The 27,458-nt window shown below is 37.8% G+C and overlaps 1 protein-coding gene across 8 annotated transcripts in view; it reads right to left on the bottom strand.

Annotated features, from left to right (window-relative positions):
• The window catches only part of PITPNM3 (PITPNM family member 3), a 66,165-nt gene that overhangs the window by 10,809 nt on the left and 27,898 nt on the right, over nucleotides 1-27,458 (bottom strand). For 5 of the 8 annotated variants that reach the window (XM_085240797.1, XM_085240798.1, XM_085240796.1 and 2 more), the window contains 16 exons: nucleotides 25,074-25,150; nucleotides 22,319-22,551; nucleotides 17,970-18,159; nucleotides 15,923-16,042; nucleotides 14,194-14,375; nucleotides 13,031-13,200; nucleotides 11,969-12,139; nucleotides 11,509-11,694; nucleotides 10,646-10,794; nucleotides 9,185-9,301; nucleotides 8,057-8,173; nucleotides 6,897-7,045; nucleotides 5,436-5,585; nucleotides 3,664-3,847; nucleotides 3,136-3,264; nucleotides 1,464-2,746 (listed from right to left, as the gene is read on the bottom strand). In XM_085240797.1, the coding sequence (XP_085096923.1) occupies nucleotides 2,438-2,746; nucleotides 3,136-3,264; nucleotides 3,664-3,847; nucleotides 5,436-5,585; nucleotides 6,897-7,045; nucleotides 8,057-8,173; nucleotides 9,185-9,301; nucleotides 10,646-10,794; nucleotides 11,509-11,694; nucleotides 11,969-12,139; nucleotides 13,031-13,200; nucleotides 14,194-14,375; nucleotides 15,923-16,042; nucleotides 17,970-18,159; nucleotides 22,319-22,551; nucleotides 25,074-25,150 (2,633 nt within the window). In that variant the 3' untranslated portion in view covers nucleotides 1,464-2,437. Of the gene's footprint in view, nucleotides 1-71; nucleotides 351-1,463; nucleotides 2,747-3,135; nucleotides 3,265-3,663; nucleotides 3,848-5,435; nucleotides 5,586-6,896; nucleotides 7,046-8,056; nucleotides 8,174-9,184; nucleotides 9,302-10,645; nucleotides 10,795-11,508; nucleotides 11,695-11,968; nucleotides 12,140-13,030; nucleotides 13,201-14,193; nucleotides 14,376-15,922; nucleotides 16,043-17,969; nucleotides 18,160-22,318; nucleotides 22,552-23,085; nucleotides 23,212-25,073; nucleotides 25,151-27,458 lie in introns of those variants that run through there. The other 3 variants (XM_085240801.1, XM_085240799.1, XM_010722132.4) reach the window with 3 other exon arrangements.

Genomic DNA, 27,458 nt, shown 5'->3' with positions numbered 1-27,458 from the left:
GTAATATCAGTTATGTATTGGTCAGACACTGGGCTACTGTGGATAGTCTTTTCAGAGGATGTACTCTGGACTTTTCTTTCTTTTTTTTTTTCTTTTTTTTTTTTTGCTACCTGTTAAAGCAAGATATATTTAACAGAAAAGGAGCACAGATAAACATCAGATGTGCATTTCTGCTACCAGCTTTTTTTCTTTCCTAGATCAGCAGCAGGAAAGAAAACCTCATCAGTACAATAAGAAGCCTTCCCTGCTCTAACATCTTCTCTGGTACCTGTGCAAGCAGTGAACTGACTGGAGGAAGATGCAGTATGCTCTCTGGTATACCTTGTGCAATCTCTTCCTAGCTGCAGAGGCTAAGGAAAGAAATGGGACACAATCAGAATAAAAACACACAGTGGACCACAATAAAACATTGAAAACTACTTTAAATTTATGGCTTAAACAGCTATGAAACTACTGGGAAAACTTTGTAAGCCTAAAAACTGCTTCAGTATAGTTCATTTAGCTTTTGCAGCTGGCTACCTTGTCAGCAGAGATTAAAAATCCCAAGCTCCAGTAACCTAAGTTACCTCTTCCTAATGAACGTAAGCTACTAAAATCTTAACATCCTTCCTAAACTTTCAGCAAAAAATTACCCCCTCCCTTACAGGAAGCATTATGAAAAACTACTGACATGCCAGAGATCTTTCAGGATGTTTGAAATAGGTAACTCAGAAATTTGCTAGGTGATAAGCTTAAAAAAAAAAAACAGCAGCAATCACTACCATTTATATACTTGTTTGCTGGTTGCCTTTTAAGACAAAAGCCACAAAGCTGTCCTTCAAAAAGCACACTGAAACTTTCGTGTGAACAGGGAGTTATTGGACTTACTTCTGCACAGTCATCATAGTTTTCCATTGCATTCCTCCTTTGTTCTACATACCAATTTTGAACTCATTAACTAACAGTTTTGTTTCTGTTCCGGCTATACTATTATATAGGAAAACCTAAAAGGGAGCGTGGAGATGAAGACATCCTCCCCTGGTGCCAAAAAACTGAGGGAGGGAAGTCCAAGAAACCAAATCCAGAAATAGCTCAAGAAATCACCTGTTGACTTCAAGCTTTCTCAGGGTCAACAGCCTGATTTTAACTTTAAAAGAAAACTGTTTTTTGCTCTAGCAATTTCACTACAGGTTTTGAAACATACATCAATTCTATCACAAAAGTTATGTTGGTGAATAGTGGAAATAGATGCATTATGAACTAGCAAACTGCAGCTGTGTTAAACTAATTACAACATTTAGTTTAGAAATATTACCACTTAGGGAAAATTTCACACATTTTACTTCTAATAAGTAAAAGATCTAAGAGAAACCAGAAGGAGAACACACATTTGGCACCTCCATTCTTTGAAGCTCAACTGTTGCAATTTTGATTGCTATAGATTGTCTTAGCAGAGCACTTGCTGTCAAGCATGAGAAGGTAAATAATTTACTCCATTAGCATTTATTACTCTTTCATCCTGCAGATTAAAGATTTTAGTTAGAATAATGAAAAAAGTGACTATTCTGCAGATTGCAGATCGCAGATCCCTTAGTGAAAAGGCTCCCTTAAGCTGTCCGTCTTAGATTCTATCTCGGTCTGAAATGGTCAGAGACACCTCCTTACACACAATTCACACATTTTACACAGTCACCAAGTTTCACAAAAATCACAGTTTTGTACACTTGCACATCACTTTGCATACAGCAACACTAACTACTTCCAACTGTGGCAGAGATGTTTATTTCTAACATTAAGCATTTACGATTTGGTTCACAGGCAGAGTTCTATTTACTTGATGTCCAGCACCTTATACAGCATGAGTGCCTATATTAGCATCTGTTGACCAAGAGTATAAGCTGAAAGGAAATCTTGGACTCAAGGCACCCAAAAATCATCTTGCTGTACAAATCCTGATGACCCATTTTTGTACTCTCACCTCTGCTTCCCTTACAAATATATCGCTTCATCAAAAGTGAATTGGCAACAGATGAAACTATTTAATGTTTTAAAGTGTAAACTTTCTCTGTAACCTATGGGGTCTACTGTTTATATTGTTTTGGGTGCAGCTAGTTAGCTGATACTACAATTCTTTTGAGTAAAAAGCCTGTAGCAGCTTTTTCTCTTATTGCACATTTTGTTGTATCTGTTGTAAAAAATAACTGAATACTTTTTTTTCCTGTTGCTTTAGTGTTTAAGCACTTGGGATAGTTTTATATTGTTTTAAAATTTCCCAATATGTCAAGAGAACAAACTGGAAGTTCTCTGGTTGGTGTAAGAAGGCATTTTTCAGAGCAGGGAAGACTCTGAGGTACAGTTTCCCCTCTATACCTCCTAGTTTGAAGCTGCCTAAATATTACCTTTGAGGCATGACTACAAGTTAAATGGAGGGCACCCAAAATCTACAGCCTCAGGCTTCCTAGGGAACAGATTCAAATTTATGGACTCCACCCCTAACCCAAGCAATGGAAGGCAAATGCCTGTCATGATCTTTGTCTGACTCAGGCTGGCTCTGGGCACGCTCTGGTTTGGGGTTTGAAGAAGGTGGGTCAGGTTGCTGTACAGACATAGTCCTGCGGAGATGGTTTCTCTTGCGCAAAAATTCAGGTTGAGAGTGGAGGCCAAAGCTGCCTTTTCTCAAGATCATCCGAGAGTTGTTCTTTTTGGGTCGTGAATGAAGACTGAACTCCAGTGAGGCCAAGTGGGCTGCATAACCCTCACTGAGGAACTGAAATATGAAGGAAAGAAAGGGAGTGACAAATTACTTGCTGCCTCAACCTATAGACTCTTTGAGGAGTTAAGTTTCTATCTTTGGCAGCCTAGTTAGAGATACATGAAAGAATAATATTAGACTCCTCTTGCTCTTATTTTCAATGAATTCTTCAATTTTGTTGTTCAAGAATATGCTATGCATGCACTTGCAGGTATAACCTGTGACCATTCAATTCTCTTTATCATTCACTCTGCCTCCTCTGAGACCAAAGCTGCCTTTTTTCCTCTGAAATATTCTCTGCTCTTTATTTTGTGAGTTTGTGCATGCGTGTGCATACACATTAACACAGACACATTTCCCTACTCTCCTGAAGACTTCCTAGTTAAGTAGCAAGAGTTACTTACTTGACACTGTGCCTGGTATTTCTTTGTTGATCGTCCAACTATGTAGATCTGGGATGGCGACAGAGCCAAGACATTGTAAACGGAAATATCCTTTGTCGAACCATATGCAGCACAGATTTTGATGTGGCACTGAAACAAACATCACTTCCAGAGTGAATACTCTGAGTACCGAACAACATGCATTACAGGGATGGAACTTGTTCTGCACTGAAGCAGCAGATAAACTCACTGTTAACATTTCTGTAAAGCACACACAGCTAAATCTGTCTATCTGATTGACAGCAAAATTATGAATAGGCAGACAGGAAAGAACAAGTCGTTTATTTATTTGTAATACCATATGCCAAGAGGTGCGTTTGGATGTTTTATTAGCCGCCTTTGCTCTTTGAAAGAAAGAAAAGACATGAAGAATGGCAAAAATATAACAGCAGTAGGATTTACTGTTCCAAAGGAAGAGAGCTCTTACTTCAATGAATGACAATTTCTGGAAAAAGGTTTCAAGAATATCAACATGTTTCTAATACGTACCTCTTGCATGAGATTCCGTAGAAAAATAGTCTTTTGTCGCAGTGGGTCATGAACAAGTCCATCAGAGAAGAAGATCATTCCTTGAGGGAAGTTGTGTTGAGATAACCATGAAACCACACGCTGCTTTTGCATATCTGGACGGCCAGTAATATAGATAATCAGATATCCTAGGTCCTGCCAATGTCTGTCACAAGCAACAGATAAATTATACAGGTGAAGAAAAATAAATTAATGCCCATAGGTCACATTAGTATTTCTTTGCCTGGCACAGACCAGTCAGACAAGATCTTTCAACAAGTGTGAATCAACATGCCTAAGCATCTGCACCTCTTGAGAAATGATGTAATAACATCTTCATCTTGGGAGAGATGGAAGAAAGCAAGCAACAGTCCAGTCTCATACAGTATGGACTCATAAAAAACTTAAAAGCTATGAACTCACAACAACCCCAGGCAACTCTACAGGCTTGGAGAGGAGTGGCTGGAAAGCTGCTGGATGAAAAGGGACCTTGGTGTACTGATGGACAGTCAGCTGAACGAGCCAGCAGTATGCAAAGAATGCCAGCAGCATCCTGGCTTGTATCGGGAATGGTGTGGTAAGCAGGACTAGGGAAGTAATCTTGCCCCTGTACTCGGCACTGGTAAGGCCTCACCTCAAGTACTGTGTTCAGTTTTGGTCACCTCTATACAGATAGGACATGGAGGTGCTGGAGCAGGTCCAAAGGAGAGCAACAAGACTGGTGAAGGGCTTGGAGAATATGGCCTATGAGGAGTGACTAAAGGAACTGGGGCTGTTTAGTCTGGGAAAGAGGAGGCTGAAGGGAGACCTTATTGCTCTCTTCAGATACCTGAAAGGTGACTGCAGTGAGGGCAGGGCTGGTCTCTTCTCACCAGTGACAGGAGACAGGATGAGGGGAAATGGCCTCAAGTTGTGACAGGGGAGGTCTAGGTTGGATATCAGGAAAAACTTCTTTACAGAAAGGGTTGTTAAGCACTGGAATAGGCTCCCCAGAGAGGTGGTTGACCCACCATTCCTGAATGTGTTTAAAAACCGTTTGGATATGGTGCTCAGGGACATGACTTAGTGGTGAGTTGTTAGAGTTAGGGTAGTATGGTTAGGCTGTGGTTGGACTTGATGATCTTGACTTTTCCAACCTAAGCAATTCTATGATTCTATGAACTCGAGCTATATCTCAAGTTCTACTACCTTTGAAATTTATAATGAGATTCCCTGTGATTTCACCTGTAGGAAATGGAAAACTCTAGAGAACTGGCATCTCTCCTTTCCCATGTGAGCTCCAAAATGAGTGCTGTATTTCTTTGCCCACTGCAGCACTGCAAGAATTGCAAGACTGAATTTTAGTCTTTTAACTTTTCCTCCAGAAAATGCTTTTGCACTCATGGCACTTTGTCATTCAGGAGCAGAATTATGTCCTTATTTGAAGCTGACAAAACATAAAATACACTCTTTGCTAATCTCAGTAACAAATGAGATCATTATAAATTCATTTAACATCATATTCTCAAAAAGCAATCTTTATGCAACTTAATGTACAAATTATAAAGTAAACCAAAGCATTCTAAGATTCCTCTGAAAACCAGGAACAATTGTTGTCTAAGTAAATACAGAAACGTATCTGCAAAACATTCTATCCTTTAAAGAATTTTTGTATATTTAGTAAAAAAAAAAATCTACTCTGCCCTTTTCTGTCCTATTATGTTCTAACAGAAAAGTTAGAAATTTACAAAGCAAAGCATGCAAACCATACTCACCTTACAACATCAACAGCCCCAGCTCGGACTTTGGGGTCACTTCCCATTATTGAAACACTTGCTGCAAATGAACCATCAATGCTGAACACAACACATTCCATTCCCCGAGGAAGCACAGTCAGGTAGCTTGTGGCACTGCTCTGGTCCCCTCTGGAGATTGAAAGCAATATATCTTTTTTAAAAATGAGAATATTTTCTGCATGTTCTAGTTAAGAACTTGCACTAGATCTGACTGGATCTGCAGCTTCAACAATCTGTGTTAAACAGGACTTTTCATTTCAGTCCTTTATGGGGAAATTAAAGCCTACACTTTTAGGAAATAACTTTCCAAACAAGGAATTTGGAAGCTGACTTTAATAAGACATCACATTCATACAAATATGTGATTTATTTCGAACAAACAACATTGAAGAACTTAAACTTTTAATGTTGTCTATATATACACACAGATAATACACTAATGCTCTGTGTACATACATGCATTTTGCACAGAAATTAGCTATATCTTTTTTTCCCCAAGTCTATAATTACTGGCAAATTATTAGAAATTACAGTGGAAAAACTGATATGTATCATTTATTGGCGTCTCCCTGCTTATAGACATCAACTTATCTCTACTAGAATTTTATTAAACAGAAGAATTTTTAAAAGCACAGCTTACCCTAGTCCTGCACCTGTGCCAACAAATTTTATTTCACACCTTTTCACTCTTCATGCTTGACTTACTTGAGTTGGTTTGTGTTGTTTTTTTTGTTTGGTTGGTTTTTTAAGTGATGGAGAGCCAGGAGAATTGATTTCAATGAACTGTTACTTTTAAGTGCTGTTTTCTTCCCTCAGTTTTAGAATAAATATGGTCTTATAGAATTATAGTATATAATTCTGAAGTATAGAATTAAAATGACTCTTACAATCAGCCTGCCATCAACATATAAATAGCTGGCTGAAAAGAAGACAGTACATGGTCTACTGTTCATGTCAACAGGAAAAGCTTCTTACTGAAGAACACACAACCATACCCATCAGTAATCTTTTCCTCAGTGAAGAAGCTCTGAAATAACTCAAGTCACACACTCTTGCCATAAGAAGACTGATTACAGTCATTCAGTCTCCCTAATTTTGCAAGTCCAAATGTCACTAAATTGAATTATGTTGAGGATTTATGTTGCAGAAGGGATAAAACCCACTGGACTGAACACCTTTAAGCTGGCCAGTATGCACACGGTTGATGCTTCAAATCTAAGCTGATAATACAGGAAAAAGACCAAGGAAAGATAAACAGAACTGTCACTGGAGACTTGAGGTGCAAAGAAATTAAATCATTTGCCTAAGGCCACACAGAAGTCTGCTGCATAATGTAGAACTGACCAAAATCCCCCTCCATGTCCCCTTCTATCCTACACATCAATGTCTTCCTGATCACAGGAGCTCATAAAAGCCTTAGTATCAGCTTGGAACTGTTACCTGACCACCATTCTGATGGGATATACACCAACTCTCAGTCTCTTCTGTTTGGGTATGCTGTAGGATATCCGGCCACTGCTGTTGGATATCTCTGTGTCAAAATACACCCACCTACCAGAAGATGGTTCAGTCATTATGAAGATATCAACCTGCAAAACCAACGCAACAGTCATCTGGTGTGATATTGGGCAATATCATTGCCACCTTAGGAGCATGGCATGCCAAGCCTTCATCATATTATCATCTTAATTTGTGTTTTGTAACCAAAGGTTGCAAGTTTCAAGGAGCCTTAAAACTCAGAAACTTCTCAGAGGGTCCTCACAACCAGAAAATGCTTCCTAACACACAGTACAAGAGTTCATTATTGCCTTGATCAATTAAAACACTCAGTACTGAAGGTATCAAGAAAACAAAGAGCTCAGGAATTCAGCAGGAACCTCAAAGCAGAAAAAGGATCATTTAAGTCTGTGTGTGTATATTAAGTTACTGCATACTAAACCTTCAGAACAGGCAAAGTGAAGTCTCCGTGCTTCTGTTTTACTTACAGCTCAGCAACACTGCTACATTAATTTCCATTAAAAATTCTTAGTCTCACTAAATGTGACCAAATGAGTTCACTCAATATTTATTTCGCTTTGTTAGTTTTAAACTTGGCTACTGCAGTCAGCTTTAAGAGCACAGACTGATCCAGATATGTCACATTACTGAAATTCTAAAACTACTCTTTACTCTTCCATGTATATGAGAAACAGCAGCTACCCAATCTTTAGAATCCCAGTTCCTTTATCCAGTTCTCTTACCTTGAAAGTAGGATATATACTTCTCTTTAAGTGAATTGCCAACTGCTATTCAATTCTTTTTTATTCTTGCTCAAGTTAATCATCTCCAGCAGATGATGCAAACAGATGACAGGTTCAGAAATCACTGCTTAGCATATTCTTCATTAACCAGAGGAGATGTCCAGCATCATATAAAAAGGATTGTAGCTAGAAAAAATGCAATCTACCAAAAAGTGTGCTTACAGCATGGTGAGATGCTAGTTATATACTCCCCTCTCTGTAAGGCTCTCTCTGATATTATGAACTACATGTGCATTATATTCAACAACTATCTGTATGTCAGTTGACAAAAAACAAGGAAATAGAATACTTGATCTTTACCTTTTCACCTGTTAAAGCTACCATGTCCAGAGGTCCATACATAAAGCGCCCAACAAGTACCTGAGGACCATCTTCTGCAGCAATTACATCGTTTGCCCGATGATTAGCAGTCACATTCTGAAATGAGACCAAAAAATGGGAAGTGTTAGTTTTTATGTAAGGCTACTGTTTCTATTATGTTGTTAAGCACAGTGATAAAGAAACACAGTCCCAGTGTGTTTGAGGAACTCCCAGTGCACCTTAGAGACCCTAACAAAACTGGGCTTCTATTTCAGCAAGAGCCAGGACCCCATTAATGGGGGTGTTACTAAATAAAGACACCACTGAGAACATCCAAGATGACAAAGTAAGAGAGTACCTTTATAGACACTCCAACTATATAGGAGAGTACACTTAAGGGAATGCCAATTATCCTTCAGTACAAGTGGTGCCATAGAGCGATATTATTACATGCAAGGCATTCATCCTGTGAGGCATTTTTCCATATTTTTAGTAACCAGAATTTTTCATAAAAGCAAATCTCCCACAAGAATGCTTTAACTGATGCTGGCGCTGGAATAATATCTACAATTTGGCAATACTTTCAAACTGAGTATACATTTTAGCATATACAGGACACAAGCTTTTGCTGCTGATCATGCTTCAACCTGTTGTGTTCCGGAGTGCATACTAACACTTACAGTGTTACTCAATACTAGTTAAAAATTTATCTGAAACTTAGTGGCGTCATTTTTCTACAGCAAAAGAATAGTCAGAAGCTCCATGACTTCCAAATGAAATTTCACAATATGTGAATTTTTTTCATTTATTATTTAATCTCATGGCATGTAAAGAAAGAAGAAAATACTTTTTTCTTGGGTCATGAATTCATCCAGCATATAAGAAAACAGAAGAACAACCTGTGCTTAACAGGTCCTTCTGTTATTTAAACACATGCATTTGGGGGAAAAAAAAAAATTCTAATGATAAACCAAGAATAAATTGCTTTTCTTTCCTAACTGCTAGATCGCCTCTGGACTGTATCAGTAGTTTGCAGGTAAAATTCATGCTTTGGGAAATTAGGCTCCACTTAAATTGCTGCCCGACTCAATTTCCATAGCTGCCCTAGATATTCAGATTTATACTTACTCTCAATTTTACATGCGTCCTTTTGCGTAACCATTTTTCTCGTGGATTGGATGGGCTTAGTGTTGTGGGATCCAGGCTATCATTTTCTTTGAAATTTACATTTTCATATCTCATCACCTGAAACGATATTAACATTCTAAAAAACTGTGTGTTGCCTGGGGAGCCCTGCACTTGACAAGGAAAGGAGTTATACTGCTGTCCCAGCTGAGTGACATTGCAGAGCAAACAGCACAAGCAAAACAGAAAGATACAGGTCATATTGTTGCATTAAGTGCTGGCCAACAGAGCAAAAGTAGCTTATTCATCTGTAAGGGTAAGTTCAGGTATGAAACAGTTTTTCCACATGTTCTTTAATATTAAAATCCTTCCCTTAACCACACAAATCCAGGGAAAGTGGTAAAAACATTAGGATGACATCAAGAAATAGTGACATTTCCTCTTTGCTAACTCAGTAAGGCAGCTTAGGACCACAGAAGTATTTGTTAACGGTATTTTGAACAGAGGACAGATTCAGTTTATTTAAACTAGCTTTAAAAATACAGCATTGCTCAATGATGCACTCTGAATGAAATTAGATATTCTAAGGGATGCTTTAAAAAGACAGCAAGAGGCTGAAGGAATCTTAGAATTTCATTAGCTTAAAATATCAATCAAAACTCAACAAGTAGTCCTAGTATCTGCCAGATTCTCTGCTGCACACTCTATTCACTGACTGGCCTATGACAATGGGGCTTCTATACAATTGCACAGTACAACTCAGCAGCAGTTCTGAACTGACAGAAACTTAGCTACCAAGCTCCCATTTCCCTGGATGCACTAGATGACAGAATTTAGCCACTGACACCAGCACAGAGAGCAGGAGATGGAAGGACTTAACACTCAGAGACCAGCTAAAAGGAGATGTGAGAGCAGCAAGCACACTGACATTGTCCCAACTGATTTAATCAAGAAATATGACTGTGTAGTTTTCTGCACTATTCTCTTGACCATTTTCCTTCGAAGCAGTAGCTGTTTCATCATTCACTGGATAAAAGAGACATTGATTTCTGGGTTAATCTAAATTAAAATGTTTATAACTGGATTCTACAGGAGGGTCATCTTGGCTTCTTGGAGAGACGCTTTTACTGCAGGTCACACTCAAATATCACTAAATTATTTTCAACCCAGGTGAGATTTCTCAACCTCACCACCTTCTCTAGAAGTCACAGCACGAATCATCTCCAAGTCACTGACAGTTGTGATTTAAAAACTGGAACAACAGGAATAAGGGAGACATCACATGCCTTAGAAATGAATTCTAAGGAGACAGGGCACACAATGCCTATAAACATACTAGTACAGTTACAGGAGAGACTGGTAATGAACAGTCTTTTCTTATACACTTCAGTCTCATTTTTTTCCTTATTCCCTCTAAATTAGAGAAGTTCTTTCATTGTGGAGAGAGAAAGAAACATCAACAACCTGTCTTAAAATGAATGCCACAACGTCTGTTGATTCCCAGTAGCTGGCATGGAAAAGATGTGGCAGGGCCACAGTTGGAAATGCTGTCAGGACATCTGGACAATACAAGGCATAATCAATTCGCTTTGTTCCCCACCACTTAGCAGTAACTACAAAAAAAAAAAAGCATAACATTTCTAAAAGATGTCTTCATAACAAATCTGCTGTTTAAATGTATAAACTAGGTAACAGAATGAAGCCTTCTGCTTTTTTAATACTGACATTTAGAGCCTGTTGAAAGCATCAATCTAACACAGAAGTTCTGTTTTCACCAACTGCATAATCCCTTGAAGTTCTGCTGTCTAAACTGCTTTGCAAGTTTTGGGAAGCAGAGGTCACCACAGCATGCTGCCCTTTGCTTCCTGGCCCACAAAAAGTGTACAGGGAAAGACTAGTTAACTTTATGATCATATTATGTAGCAAGAATCGTACTTTCCAAATGGTGACAATAGTACTAAGATAACATTACAGTCTGTAAAAGAAGAATATAACAATCTGTGGTACTTAAGAGAAACGATTCTTTTATCTATGTATCTTTCTTCATGCTTGGACCATGGCTCTAAACCCAAGTTTGTCTGAAACCCTTAATAACTCTGTCACCTTAATATAAGGGTCTATATAAAGAACTTCATTTCTATTACTTCACCTACATTACTATGAACAGTAGAGCAAGCTAAGTTGTGTTATTTAAAAAACACAACAACTTAAGCTGTTCTCGTTCTCCTCAAATTTCCAAGAAATTAATTTTCCTAATTATCAGAATAATCACTTCTGATGTAGTGGGAACGGCTTTTGCTATGCACACTGCAACAAGCTTCACTCACTGTTGGTGAGGCATGCTGATGACAAGCTCTCTGCTGACCCTGAGTTTTCACTGTTTGTGCTGGCCAAGCTCAACCTTCTCTCTTGTTTCTGAGATGTGTTCGTAGATTCAGAACTCTCCTGAGAATGAGTTATGTTCAAAGAGCTGTTCTCAAGGAACAGAGCACTGTAGTTTTGGATAGCATCACCTGCAGATAATAGAAATAGAATAAAGCAAAATAAAATAAAGAAACATACACACACACATATATATATAAAAATGAATTTTATATATATATATATATATATATAAATGAGTGAATCTTCTTTCAATACTTGCTAAATATATTTGTGCCATTCTGATCCAGATTACTTACTTTTATCATGCTAGCATATTTGCAGTTCAAATCCTCTTGAGCTGTGTAAGGAGAGAAATGTCAAGAGAACATAAAATAAACAGAGCTATGAAAATAGGTACTATACCTAACTGATGAGATCTTCCATCCCCCAGTGGGTATCTCTGGTATCGTGGAACACCGAATGGAGGCAGGAGATGAAATCTTTTCTCTAGCAATGGTTCAAGTCTGCAGGCAGATGGGTCAGCGGAGTGAAAGAAACTGTACACCTGGCTGCAGGCTGGACGAATCTGACAAACTTCAATGAGAATGAAAGAGAAAAAGAGAGTTTGGTATTGCCATTTTAAGATTTTCAAGGAGTCTATGCATAAAGATGGTTAATACGGACTCCTGCAATCCAAACTTGCACATATCTGGCAATATGTGCAATTTAAGAAAATAATTTACAATTACATCTGTGAGTAACAACTTGCTGCAAAAAAAGTTTACAGAGACATTACAATCTGAGATGCAGGCATGCAGCAGACAAGAAAACCAGACAGAGCTCCCAGTCTTCCAGTGACCCTCCTACGCAATTTAAAATTTCAGAAAGCAGATTCCAAAGTTAATTTTAAAGGATATGTTTATATATAGCCAACAATAACTTATAAAAGTAATTGTGGCACTTTTGAACACACAAACATTTTCATATGCAGCACAGTATTCAAGAGAATGTAATCAGACTGCACACAAAATACATAACTTCTGAGCAAACTCTCCTGCTGTGTTGTTAAAAACAGCTCACAGCCAACACATCTGGGGACCAAGTTTAGTCATGAGGCCAGAAATGAGCAAGATGAAATACTAAACCAAGCACAGATGCCATTTTTGGTATCATTTTCAAGGATTACTCCTTGGTGAAGTACAAACTTTCACATTACATGGTCAGGAATATACATGATCAGCAGCAGGACAAATAACACACTACAGTGAATAGGTGAGCAGTGACACCGCTGGAATTAAACTCCATCATCTCATGTCTTGGTACTAGCTTGCACTGACATCCCCATCTTTTAGAAGAAGGAACCCTTCAAGCAGGAAATCATTCCCCAGACTTCCATTAGACACCTTTATTTACCTGCTTTTAAAATAACCTCTTTGTTTACAAAGTCATTAAGCATCCCGCATTCTAATGTTAGAAAGAGCTTACCATCCAGGCCTGGCAGAACAGTACTCCTCATGGCCAGCACCAAACCCAGCGGTGATCCAAAGAGGAAGAAATCAGACACCTCAAAATCAAACCGGCCCAGGTTTACATCTGAGAGACTGGAATTCGCAGGAAGAAAGTCTGCGTCATCTTTCAACACACTTGAGTGGATGCTGAGCAAAGAAAATACACTGATTTAACTATAATGAATCCAGAGAAGAAATGCATTCCCCAAACAGGTAGATTAAAAAGCTCTAGCACTCACATCTAGATTCAAGAAACATGCCTTAAATTGTAGAAAAATAATTACAGTATAGCAGCCACTTATCATGATTTCCAGTGTGGATATTAAATTTATTTGCTTTAACACACACAAGCTTTGTACTGTTGAAATACTTATCAGCAAGTTATGCAAGAACTCTAAAAACTGAAAAATTACCTCTTCTTCCTGTTAGCTGTATAGATGAATTTAAGTTTAGTCTGAAACTTTTAATATGAATTTGAGCCTCCTCAACTTGTATTAGGACAATACAAATTTTAGATATTAAAAAGTTACAGCGATGCCTTATGCATAGCTTTTCATTTTGTAAATGATTAAAACGCTTATTTAGTTTCTATGCCATACATGCAAAGAAATGGCTATATATTTGTTAGGACATAAAGAATTATGTTAAATCTTGCCCACAGCCTCCTTCCATCTAGGCAAGATATTTACTCAGGTTTAGTTGTTGTTTTGCTTTAAAGATAGTCTGGAGCTTGCAGACCAATGGAACACCAAAAACAATCATCTTACTCTTTAGAGAATAAAGAAAAGCCTGTAAAGGGAGTCCAAGATGTGTTTAGAAAAAAAAAGTAACAAATTCAGAATTATAAAGCATTCATTCATCTTGACTTCTGTGGGTTCTTCTGAAGAAATGAAACTTGCATTTAGTTTTGCATATTCAAAACTCTCACAGCTGAGTAAAAAAGAACAAAAAAACTTGTGAGTAAATTCATACCAAACCCACTAAATCTATGTCTTTTCTTTGGAGGATGTTTGCAAGAACTTTAAGCAAACCTCTAGGAACACAACAGAACCAATAGAAATGATTCTGCCCCTCCAGTGCTGACAAGCTGAATTCAATGCCAATCGTATTTCTTTCACTCAGTTATCACACACTAGTTACCTAGACAGGAAAGCATGATGATTTGTTATAGTATCACAGTTGTAGGTGGATGAGTCACTCTGTTTCCTAGGCAACAGCTGTCTCGGCTCTTCATCCTCCATGATTTCTGAGATGTCAATATTGCTTTTGCTCAGGTGTTTTCTGCCACCCAGACTGGAGTCCTCTGTTAAAAGGGGATTATCCTTCAGAGAATGAACAGAGCAAAAAGAAGATTTAGACAGGGATCGAAATTCAACAGAGCTTATACAAATGGGATGCATTTATACACTTGACCTCATTTTATCAAAACAGTGGTTGAAAGGGTTAGAAACTAGGCCAACTCAGCACCTGTTTGAGCCCTAACAGGGAGCGAGAAACACTTCTGAAAAACACACTAAACCACTTAAAAATACACCAGGTAGTACATTAGAAGAAGGCTGGAATGATCAGTATAAAGACTATTCTCTGCACTTCAAACAATTTAATATCTGTTTTTCTATTGATAGAAGCTCTCTCAGTGCCCCCCAAATGCCACAATAAAAAACTCATCTGCAGTGAAATGGTATCAATAATTAGGCTCTGAATCAGTCACCCACAGGTGGGTTTTATGTATTATGTATCCATGTGGTAAAAATCATCAATTTTCTCTATCTGTTCTAATGAAAGTTGTCTGCTTCAAAATAATGTGTTTTAGCTGTTGCAGCAAGAGAGAACCATCTTCCTCTTCTAAAATGCAATGCTTAGTTCTTCTCAACTTAGGAGTTACATTAGAAATGAAATGGAAGAAGACGGAAAAGATGGAGACAAAAATTGGGAAGGAAGCTCTGCAATGTTGTAGAAAAAGAGGAAAGTAGGAAAACTGGAACAATAAGCAAGAGCAGTGCAGTCAGAGAACCTGTCCTCCTAAATTCTGATCCCCATTCTCCCATTTTTGGTGAGAAATGTAACTAAGGAGTCAAAAGATGAAACAATTTAGCTAGCGTCATAAAACCATCAAATAATAGACTACAGGCACCTCATTCAGTATCAGCACTACTCTTCCATATCCACTTAAGTCTGAAGTACATAAAATTAGTTGAACTCAAGCTTTCCTTCTTAAGTGGAGAACATACAATGCAGCTTATATGACAGCAATGTTTAAAAAAAAAAAAAGTGCTTCTACTACCAAAAAAACATCTTCTGGATCACAGTGAGAATGAATCTTCTCGTATTTCCAAATGTAGCAGCTATTTAGAGACCTTGTTACTCTCACTGGCCTGTTCACCCAACCTCAGGTGACTTACATTCTTCACCAGAAAGTAGGCACATCTCTCACTAGTCAGCAGAACTTATTTATGAGCACATCTTAATGGTAGACTACCCCTAGGCAGTAGTATAATTGATCCTATAGTGTCTGGGGAAAAAAAAAAAAAAAAAAAAGACTTTGCAGAAACAGTACCCTGAGATTACTGGGAGGATACATTTACATCTACAGTTAAGGATGCAACAGAAGACACTCAGTAGTCCTATTTTAAAGATTTACTAGTAAAGCCTTCACTATTGATTTCTATGTATCATAAAACTGAAACTGCAGATTTAATTTTCAGATAGCAATTTTTTGAGATATGAGCAAAATCCCTTATCATTGTTATTTTCCAAACCCTTAAATTTTTTCTGGTTTAATATGGATCTGAATCTCTTAGTTCCCATCTAGGGAATGAATCTATATATAGGGAATGAACTTCAGCTGAGTAGATTTTTTTCTCTTCACCTGGATGCTGCTGATGCTTCCTCTCCTGCTACTGTTCTGACTCTCATCAGTTCTGTTAGTATTATAGCAAATGGCATCAAACCCCAAAATGCCTCCAATGCAGTCACCAACGAGACACACCTGAAGGAGTAAAAAAAAAAAATAGTGAATTAGTGAAATGTAGCAAGTATTTTACAAGAAACAAAAACCGTCACAGAACTGCAGAAACATTCCCAACTCATTTTAAACCCTTGTTCATTTTTTTTTTTATACTTGCTTCCTACTGCAGTTGAAAGTGTGAAGTCACTTTTTCCCACTTTCTCTTTTTTACAGACATATGCCCTATGCCACAAATATCTGTCCCAGGGACTGTTTTGATAATCATAGAATTGCCGTAAATGGACCACAGAATTCTTCCAGCTACTTACAGTCAGATTCCAGCTCAAAAAGTCCAAATCATTGCAGAATCTGTCTTACAGACAAAACACTGGTAACTTTAATAAAATTAGCAACACATTTTGTGTACGGATTAATGGTATTTCTGTAAATCTACCATTCCAATTCTCATCCTCACTATCATTGGCATTAACTTAATAGAGTTGAGTTGATCCACATGCTGCATAAAACAAAAAGTCTGATTCTGATCTGCTGAACTTTCAATACAACCTGATAGAAAAGATAAAAATATAAAAGACACAGGGTAAGCTCAGGCTATACGCTATATATTTCAGAAGTACATGACTTACTCAGTGGTTAAACTGAAATTTATATCTGAGAACCAAAGCAAGGCACTGTAATCTGCAGAAAGGTCACTTCTGCATTCAAACAATCCTGGTACTTGTTGATGGTAAAAGCTCATACAAATTTCTGTACATGTAATATTAATATAGAGTTTGCAATAAACACCAGGGATATTTGTTGTTGTTGACCATAAAATTTAATTTTTAACTTAGAGAACTGTTTTCACAATTATTTCCATAACTGGTACAATTCCTTTTCACATAATACCAACTTTATAATGTTCTATCACTGCGGATTGTTTGTTTGCGTGTTTGGGCAAGAAGAGTTTACTGTAGATACTATAAATGGCTTAAACCAAAGCTTAATCTGAAAATACTGGTATGCCACAGTGTAATTTTACTGTAGTTATGGAAAATAAAAGGTGTAATTAGACACATTTTTCCTTCAAGAATTACACTGCACTCCAAATGCAATTTTTTTTTCCCCCTTGTGTAAACAGGAAGTCATTGTACTTTAGGGAAATGAATTTTTCCAGCTATCATAAAACATCAATAACTCACGCAGAGTAGCAGTAACATATTTATTCTAAAGTAGGTAAGTACTATTTTTTTCTAGACTAGAGATGGAGAAGCAGGAATAATAATAACTGTGACACATGTCAGCTGGAAGAATTCAACAGGTGACTTTCCTGAGGAGTGGACCATACCAGAAAAATTAAATGAGTATCCCAGAGCTACATGAGAAATCTGTAAAAGAGTCAGCAACTGAGTATTTAAACTTCTGAGTTTCTCTGCTATCAAATGCTTTATTACTACTGTGATGGATAAACGAATAAATGATGAATAAATTTTGGATTCTTTTTGCTGTCAGGGATGTGCCGATGACCCAACTCTTCAGCTATGGAAGGTGTGTGACAAACTCAGAAACATAGATTAGCAGTTGTTTTGGGCTGGCAGACTTGTCCATTGCTTAGTATAATACACTCTTAATACACAACTAAGGCTCCTGTATGCTATTAGAGTTCATAGCAATAATTACTAAGAGCTTAGGTGTCAAAAGGCTTGTGGGAGAAGATATAGCACTTTCTACCAACTGAATAAATCCAGGTTAGATTCAGCACAGGGTTCCAGAAGGGTCTTCCTCATGCTGAGTACTGAGAGGGCATTTTGTATAAGTAATCCCAAGCTAATGTTCATGCATCAAATTTACAGTATTGTTCCCTCACACTCATAGCTTAAAACCATGAACGCAGATTAGAAACGGCTTAACAAGAAAAAGACTTGCTCCAGAGGAATTTTTCTTTTATGTAAGAAAATAATAGCCCTACCTGCCCGTTAAAGCCAACTCCATCTGTAGATTTGAGAAAGTCATTGTAAACTTGGTTTGCTCTACTGATCACCATGGCAACTGCGTCCTGGTACTGAGGGGATGAAACAGCCAGCAAGGGCAAAGCAGCCAGTGGGATGTGGTCTTCACTGCTGCTGAGACAGCTTTCATCATAGCTGTAGGGATTTAGGCTAAAGTAGAACATGCTATCGTCAAGAAAAACGCAAAAGGCAGCACATAGCATTAATAAATGAATAGTTATTAACAGAAATAGCTGTGCTACTGCAGTTCACTATAAAAGCACAAAAAGGACCATTTGATCACAGCACTCAACAGCTAAAAATCAAGGAGTTACAGCTTTATGAGACTAAGACAATACATTCCTGAAATTAAATACACAGGGTGAAATTTTTCCACCTTATTTTTACACGCACAAGTAGATATAACTTAAGAGAATAAATTGATTATTCCCTTTCAGCCTTCCCCCCCCATATACTAACTTGCTACATTAAAGAATGTTATTTCCTAGAACAGCAAATAGAAACATTGTTCAAAAGCATATGAAAGCATTTTTCCAAATGTTCCATCCCTTCAAAAAGATGGAACAAAGTTGCACTACCTCCAAAATTATATGCACTTGTTTTCACAGTAAAACTTTTCAAAAAGGAGGTTTAACAGCTGAAAATGCAAGCTTAAATTTGATAGCATGGCATTCCAGTTTGGATGTTTGCTCTGCAAGTCCTTCAGTAAATGCCATTCATATCTTGATTGATTTTTATGGATGAGTGGAGAAAATAATTCAGAGAGCCAAAGGTGCAGGTCACATAACTCAGTGCCAGATTCAGTAAGCTGACTGTCCTTCAGAGACTAAAAGATAAGTCAGAAGTATTTTTGACAATTCAGCTCATTCAAAGTTTATCCAAAGCCAAAAGCAAGCAACTTCAATATACTTACCAGGTGCTCAGCTTTGTACCTCAACTTAAATGCCTATGAAACCTACAAGGCACACAAAAAACTCTTGGGATTTACATATAGTCAGTCCTTAGCCTGGTATGTAAGGTTTTATTCAAATCAAGAGCTAAAAGGAATCCTGCACTCTAGATGACTATTGGACAACCAACTTCCAGTGATGCATATCTTACAAAATTGACTTTTTGTCTCCTAAATGCAGCTTTTTATTTGTTCATTTATTTTAACATTTGCAATTATTCTTCTCCAGTTTGACTTCTACTGTAATTTAGAAGCCCCAGTATCAAGTGTGAATCCATGTACACTCATCAAATCAATCTATAAAAAGCCTAACTTTTGATCCAGTCAGTGACATTGAGCTGGAACAAGAAAGATGAAGGTTAAAACTAGGGCCTATTTCATCTTTAGAAGCAACAGTGGAGATCGTTTCATGGAAGATCACTCATATATTACAGGTTCACACCAGCTGCATAAGCAGCGTCTTTCTGATATACAAGAGAGAAAGGAAGCTGAAAGTGATGGAAGTAGATGGGAGCAGACCAGATTAAACAGCCTGAAACATTTACTAGTTGGGAGTGATTCCTCCTTGAAAAATCCCTTTCTTTTAAGCCACTACTTGCAAGACAGGGAGGAAAACTGCCTACATGTGTTCAAATGAAGAGTTCCAGTGGAATTTCTCTGAATTCAGATACTCAGCACACAGGCACAGCATAACACAAAACCTGTGCCAAGGCAAACAGAGGGTTGCTCTATGTTGGCACGCACTATGCCGGCACATTCACAAAATTGAGTATATACTCAAATCAAACATGAAATCTTATGCTGCTGCTTAATCTGGCTCACACTTGATACAATATTTCAGTAATTAAAAACACACTTCCTTCTCCACAGTTTGCTAAGTGGGATGTTTACCACAGCCTTACGTTCCACAACTGCTTCCTGGAGTTCTGACTGTAAAAGCTGCTGCAATGTGAGAGCAGGGAATCGCTTCTCCTTTTGTCAGCTCCAAATAGACAAACCACAAAAGCAGCTCTGTGCAAGAACATATCAAGGCAATACCAATCATATGTCAACACTGGAAATGATTCCACTGGACATTCAAATATTCAGCTTAGCTATTTTCAGTTGGGCTGAGTACTGTATAATGCAACAAGAGAGAATCAAAAAACAAAGAACAAGCATTTGGGCTGCCAGCACACACTTCCTTCCTTCTACTCTATCAGCTCTTCTTGCAGTCAATCAAGTCCTGTGGGTTCTGCTTTATGGGATACCTAGGAGATGCTACTGATCTGGCTTCATAAATGGCCCATTTAAAGGGGGATCCTTCAAACGCCTTTCGATGCTTCAACTCTCCTTCTGCTGATTTGCTTTCTTTACAGGGTAGCTACTTGGACACACACATACTTCTTTCCAGGCTGTTTCAGTGTATTCCCCCTCGATGTGAACACTATTGCAACTTCCAGCAGTCTGGTTTGCCCTCAGTCATCTCTTCCTACTATATGCCTGTCACAGCTTTGAGTCCAACGGTATTTCAGAACTTTAATGTGTACTCTAATCCCTCCATTCACTGCTTTCATCTAGATAGCAGGCATCACTGTTCTCACATCTTAAGGTCCCAAAAGTGATTTAAAAAAAAATCATATCCTCTTCTGTGAGGTTTTCTACTCCACAAGAAGTTCAAATGTAACCTCAGGTGTTATAGTGCAACAAAGGCCATGAAAGACCATCATTTAAAGGAAAATCTCAGGGGGGAAAAAAATAAAAAAATAAAAAAATAGAAGTTTCTCTCTGCTTAGGAAGAAAAATTAAAAATTAAAAAAAAAAAAAAAATCAAGCAAGTCTGAATCTTTCCTCCCCATCTCCACAGAGTTGTTCTTGGTTTACACTCACACAAGAGTTGAATCAGGCCCAAAAACACATTTTTTTTTCTTTCTCTATCATGCATAAAAGATGAGTACACATCTCTTTAAAATATTTATGTCAAGGAAAATGTCTCTAAGGAAATAAACGTTACCTGAAAAAGTTCTCTCATTTAAGGGGTGAATTTCAGGACTGAAAAGAAGAAAAGGAGAAGTGGGCACAGACAAACAGCCCACTAGAAAATTCCATTTGGTATTTTAAATTCAGCTCACTAATACCACAGAAATAAATAAAAACAGTGAAGAGATTTTTAATATTTTATCGTCACGTTACAGACTATTCTGCCTTATCTCAGTTAAAATACTGGTTGGACTAGTACCAAAACCACAGAACAATCAGAACTACTGCTACCCAAGTTGATAAAATATTATTGATTACCATTATGAGGATGTAGAAGCCAGTTATAACGGCACTCAGAGAAAAATCTGCTCAGGAACTATGGCTTTCAAGTGTTTAGTGTGCAAGTAATGCTGTGTGGAAAATTTTTTACTATGGTGAAAAAATGTAAAATTAAGCCAGTTACTCTACTGCTGCTACAGCTCTCCTTCTACATGAATCTTATAAATGTAACATCCTCTGAACATACAGGCTAAGATCAGCTGCTGTCCCATGGTGTTAACAACCTGAAAGTTTTACTGTTGTATATATAACGATTGTTAAAATTAATAGTAATAATAGTTTTTCACTGTAAGAGTACCTTTTATACAAGCATGCAGAGGAACTTCAAAACATACTACTGATGCACAGTTAAGAGTTATGTTCTTGCTCTGGGTACAATATATACCAAACTAAGCAGGTCTCTAAGCTGCTAACCTTTCTCTAAAAGTACATTCAGAATTTCATACTGACTTGTTTCTCTATTGAAATATTGTCACAGCATACTACACAACAATAATTATCAACTACATAGCTGACTTGCTACAAGAAATGTGATCTGATGAATAACCTCTTTGGTTTGCTCAGCCCAGAGAAGAGGAGGCTGAGTGGGGTCCTCACAGCAGCCTGCAGCTTCTCACAGGAGAGCAAAGAGGCAGGCATTGCCCTCTGAGGACAGCAACAGGGCCCAAGGGAATAGAATGGAGTACTGTCAGGCAGGGGTTGGGAAAAGGGTTCTGCATTAGAGGGTGTTGGGTATGGAACAGGCTCCCCAGGCCAGTGGGCATGGCCCCAAGCTGCCAGAACTTTAGGAACATGTGGATACTGCTCTCAGATATAGCCAAATCCTAGATGTACTGCAAACTGAAGACTTTAATAGCCAAAGGCATTGTTTCTTACAGATGCATCCTCTGTAACTCATTCAAGAGTATACTACATTCACATACTGCATTCTTAGCGGCAACAAATGAATACCACAAAACTACAGGACTTCAAAGAGTGGTAGCTCCTATTGGGAATGAACATGTCAAAAGCCTTTCAAAACCACACTGCAAAGCCAAATAATATAAAGTAAAATCAGCTTACTTGGAAACAAGAGAGAAGGCTGCTGAACAGATTGCTGGGCAGGGAACAAGTCTGATTAAGATGTGGCCCAAAGCAGCAGGGAAATGGGCTTGGGTCACCTTCTCAAAGACAGAACTGAAGGTGTTGATGTCTGCCAGCTTGCTGCTTTGATCCTCTCCCCCAGTGTCTAAGATATTTCCTCCATGTAGAATCAGAATTAGCACACGAGTTTTGCATTTCTGGTGTTGAACTTCCTATGAGGAAAACAGGAAATAAGAAAGAAGGGAGCCTTTTTACAAAAAGTGTTGGTATATTTAGGGTAAATGTTCACAAGCACTGATATTTTTTTTCCCACTGTGATCATTTGTGTTACCTGACTTTGGGAGGGGGTGGGGGATGGCAGTGAATTCAAATATATCTGAATTGGGTAGAGCACACTAAGCTCTGCCATAAAGCCCTTGCAGCTCAGATTTAGGTGTTGGACTAACAAAAATTACAAACAACTTTGTACAAATCAAAAGCTATTGGAAATATATCCACACTGGAGAAGACGTCAAATATTCACAGAGAGCCTAAGTCTCTAGGTATTGTGAACGGGGATGCTGCAATTTTGGAAAGGTTTATCTCAAATAATCATGTGATCTGAAAAGAAAAACAAATGAGAACATTTCTGGTTATTTTCATTTCTGCCAATAAAAGCATCAAGCAAAAGAAGGTGATAGAGTTTTGACAACAGCAGCCTCTTGAAATTGACAAAATATTAAAATGAAAAAGTGGGGTTAACTTACCCAGACATTTACTGAAAGAGTAAAAATTGTACTGGAGCTGACAGCCATAAATCTCATAAATAAATTTATGAGCACGTGAATGCATGCATACACAGACAACAATCTACCATGGAAGGTGAAGTGATGTGGTCTGCAGAAAAAACAAGATGTTATCTACTTCAAACTGGAACAACGTTTTGCAAGTTTCACAGATGCACTTTTATTTTCCCCTCCTGTAGACTCTACATATTCACTCAAAGGACGACTTACTAATACATTAAAAGATCAGGAAAATTAGGTGATTTACTGAGAAAGCAGTTGAAATATAACAAGATGTTATACTGTAAAATAAACTCCATTTATTTCCAGCAAGGTCTTTTAAATTAATTTATATTATTTTATATTCTACTACAACCTGATCCTAATCTAATAGATATGTCTGTATCTTTATCTGCTGTGCTCAGATGATGTCTCTTCTCTTTTTCATTCTTTTACCAGTTTAGATAAACTGGAAGACATTTAAGGCAAAAATTGGTTTGATTCACATCACAGTGCTTTCTAAAAACAGGCATTCAAACATGCCACAATTCATACATATACATCCCTCAGGAATCCAACTCTCAGCACGGTATTATGTTTTTGTGAAGGAACTGACCAATATTACGACAACTGTGTCCAGTTCTGGGCTCTCCAGCTCAAGAAAGACATAGAAATGCTAGTGAGAATCCAGCAGAGGGCAGCAGAAATGGTTGGGGCCTGAAGCACCTTTCTTACCAGGAAAGGCTGAGAGCCCTGCGGCTGTTCAGCCTGGAAACGAGAAGGCTGAGAGGGGATCTGATCAGTGTTTATCAGTATCAAAAGGGCAAGGGTCAGAAGGGAAAAACTAACAAAATAACTGCACAAACACAAACTTCAGCCTGTAGTTTAGGAGGATGTGTGGGGTGGGGGGAGAGGAAGGGGAGGCACATGTTGGGGTGGAAACACTGACACAGATAAGGAAAAAAGATGTAGTTCAGCATGTAGAATTGTGACAGAGAAATGGTTGAAAGAGAGAATCCTAAGTTGTTCCACACATCCATTATCTCTGTTTAGCCTACAGTTTTTAGTCTCCAGTAACATTACTCATTTTAAGTCTCATATTCATCTCCCGAAGGTGTGTTTTCTGCCTTTTAAGTTTTAGATATGCATGTAAGTAGAAAGAGTATTTTTAAAGTTCCACTTTTTCCTGCTCTAATTTACAAATTCTGACTCCATTTATTCCCAATCCAGTCATTCACAGAGAAACTTAACTCCCTTTAAAAAGCTAAGAGTAGCTCTTTCCAAAGCCAACATCAGATTGTAAACAAGAAGCACTGCTGAACGGTTGGTGTAACCAAAAGCTTCAAAACAGACAGAAAAATTCAGGCAGGTCAGTACTGCTCAAGTCACTGTTACTCAGCATAACTGCATTTAACACACAAGGAATCAAGGGGAGTGAAAATAATTTGCCTCTAAGGAACAGCCCAGGCATGCCTAAGAAAAGGGGCTCAAGGACTAATTCAAAGGGCACCTGAAATAAAAGACTATCATACTTTCCAGGGAGCTTTAGGACCGGGATTCTTCAAAAACAGAAAAGTAGGCATTTCTGTTTCCTGTTCTACATGGGAACAGATGACCTTAATCAGTTAACTGGAAGGACTAGAACTAGTTTAGATTCTTTGCATCTTCTAAAGAAGTAATTCTGTTACTATCAATTTCATGACTGCTGCTGAACCTTCTCAAAATACGCATTTGCGCTGGAGCACTATGGAGACGTAACAATTTCTCGAGAGACATATTTCCACCCAAATTAATTGTGCAATATTTTAAAAACTTGGTTCGATTTTCTGTGTTTGCATATGCACTTAACTGACCAAGAAGAAGAAACACTAAGCCATCAAAGAGGCCTATAATTCCATAATGCAACGTGACAGTATTTCCACATGTCTGCACCCTGGAAATCAGCACAGTTTGTTTTGGGAAACACTCACCTCATTGTCCTCATGTATTTCAATACTGCCTTGTGCAGGTAACCTTTGTTTTCTTAAAGAGGCATGATATAATTCACCTGTAAGGAAGAGAGACATAACTGACTGTATAAATACTTGAGTGCCTCATCTTTCACAAATATCTGTGGAGTTAAGATACAGTTATGGTTTCAAGACAGAAAGATTCACATTCTGTGGACAAACAGAACAACAGACAAAGTTCTTTGCAGTCCTGTGTAATACAGAGTCCTCTATTCCTAACAGCAACATCTGTAACAAGATTCAAGTCCTTATGCAAAGGTATACTGTACCTGCACAGATACTGTTTGTCATCTGTGCCTCTCTGGAATGGGCTGAAATGATGGACTCTGCAGTATTACTTTGTCTAAACACAAATATATGTCAGGTAATGAGAAGGAACAGAAACTAGAATAAGTTCATTATAAGAACTACGGCATGGTAAAACTACAGTTTTTTTGTTTATTTGTTTAAAAGTAAACAACTACAAACTAGAAGTGCTAAGTTGTCTTAGGATTATACCTGTTGTTCCTGTAAGTCAGTGGAATTTACACAGTAGTTAAATATTGCAATATTTTGCAGAAGGGCAATTACTTCAACTGAAGTCTGGAAGATTAGTTCTTCGAGAGGTTAACCTACTGCAGACAGTGATGAAATCCCAAACGAGATGAGAATCCTCCCACTTCTGTTAACACCTTCTCCGCTAAGTGGGAAGGAGGCTTTGAGTGCATGCTGACAGCTTCCTGAATTTAAACAGACTTTTTTCTCTATTTCCTCCAGCATGTCTGAAGAAAATAAAATGCATCATATAATGCTACAGATAACTCAGCTTACTTTTTCTTTTGGAGTACTAAACTCACACCATGTTTGTTACCACTCCATTTGAGACACGTTTATAGACAGACTCTATAAGAATAGACTAGTTATGCAGGGTCTGGTCAAGCTATCCTAAAAGCACTGAACTTAGTCCAAAACAAACTTCAAATACTCTTAACTTCTGCATTAGAATTGAGAGCTAATTCCGTAGCCAGTCTTACCAATATCATTCCTTATATCCATCAAACAATGTGGCTACGTTTCTCCATATTTAAAAACAAATTGATTATTCTTGCCTTTCTGGCAGGCAAAGATTTAAAGGATTAGTTATTTAATAGTTGTGTTAAACAAAACATAACACCGTCACTAAATAACACCCACACAAGAAACACCCACAACAAACAGCAAAAACACAAACCCACAAAGCCTTAACTTCCAACCAAATGCAATTACACTATGGAAGTCTCTGCACTTTAAAGATGCTTCTAACTGAAAATGGCATTTCCAAAAGCCTGGCCAGCAGACCCACTTTTCTTTCAAGTGCATCACAGGAAAAATGTCAGTTTTCTAGCACCTTAGCTCACAACAGAACCAATACCATACAAACACGAATTTTGAGTCCTGAAAAAGGATTATTCTAGAACACAAGGCACCATCTTATAGTGAACCATAATATTTATCCTCAACAGAGTACTTAAGAAATCCAGGACTCATCAAATGCTCAGAAATCTTCACTGCTACCTTTCTCCACAGCACAACACACTAGGCAAAATGCTTTCTGGAATTACTTGTACCCTGTTCCTTTGAAAATCCTATTCTAAAAATACATCTTTAGAAAGCTGAGAGAGTGGTTTGCTTTTTCCTTAATGCACTGGATGCCAGGTTGAACGATAGCTCGCTCCTAGCCTCACATGCAAAAACAAACAAACAAAAAAACCTCATAGATAAGTGGATGTTAAAAAACCAGGAATTATGGTACACTGGGCTCCTTTCCAAAGAAGCGTGTGTATATGTGTCAGGGGATCAATATGTGCCTCTATTTCACATTTCAGGTTTGCTAATTGTATATTTGGAATATAACCAGATTTGAGGCCTAGATTCAGCTTTACTGTTTAGGTTAAATACCAGACACTGAAGTAACTGGGGACCTCCTCCATAATGAAGACAATATAATGAATCAGACTACTCAAAGCTGAAGCTCTGTCCAAGACAGGAACGTGCATCATGACGTACTGCAGAAAAACACTGAAATTTCATTAGGCAGCAAAACAAACTCATCACAGAGACTGTATATTTTATTATTTATTGGAAGGGCTTTAATGAAGTAAAATATTAATAAAGCTTGTCTGACTAAACCTCTCTGAAGATGTTACCAACATTTTACAGATTTTTCGAGTAGTCTTGATTCATACTGTCATTAGACCAAATTATGCTAATTGTGTCATAATGTAAATTACAGTAGGGAAAAAAAAAACACTATTCAAATCCTGTAGTAAGAAAACAGTGGGTAGTGACAGATTACATTCTAATACCTAGCAATATAGTCAGGAAAGG

Source organism: Meleagris gallopavo, chromosome 21 (genome assembly GCF_905368555.1).
Source record: "Meleagris gallopavo chromosome 21, MGAL_WU_HG_1.1, whole genome shotgun sequence".
Taxonomy (NCBI): domain Eukaryota; kingdom Metazoa; phylum Chordata; class Aves; order Galliformes; family Phasianidae; genus Meleagris; species Meleagris gallopavo.
The sequence above is the reverse complement of the archived record's forward strand: the minus strand, read 5'-3'. Positions and strand labels throughout refer to the sequence as shown.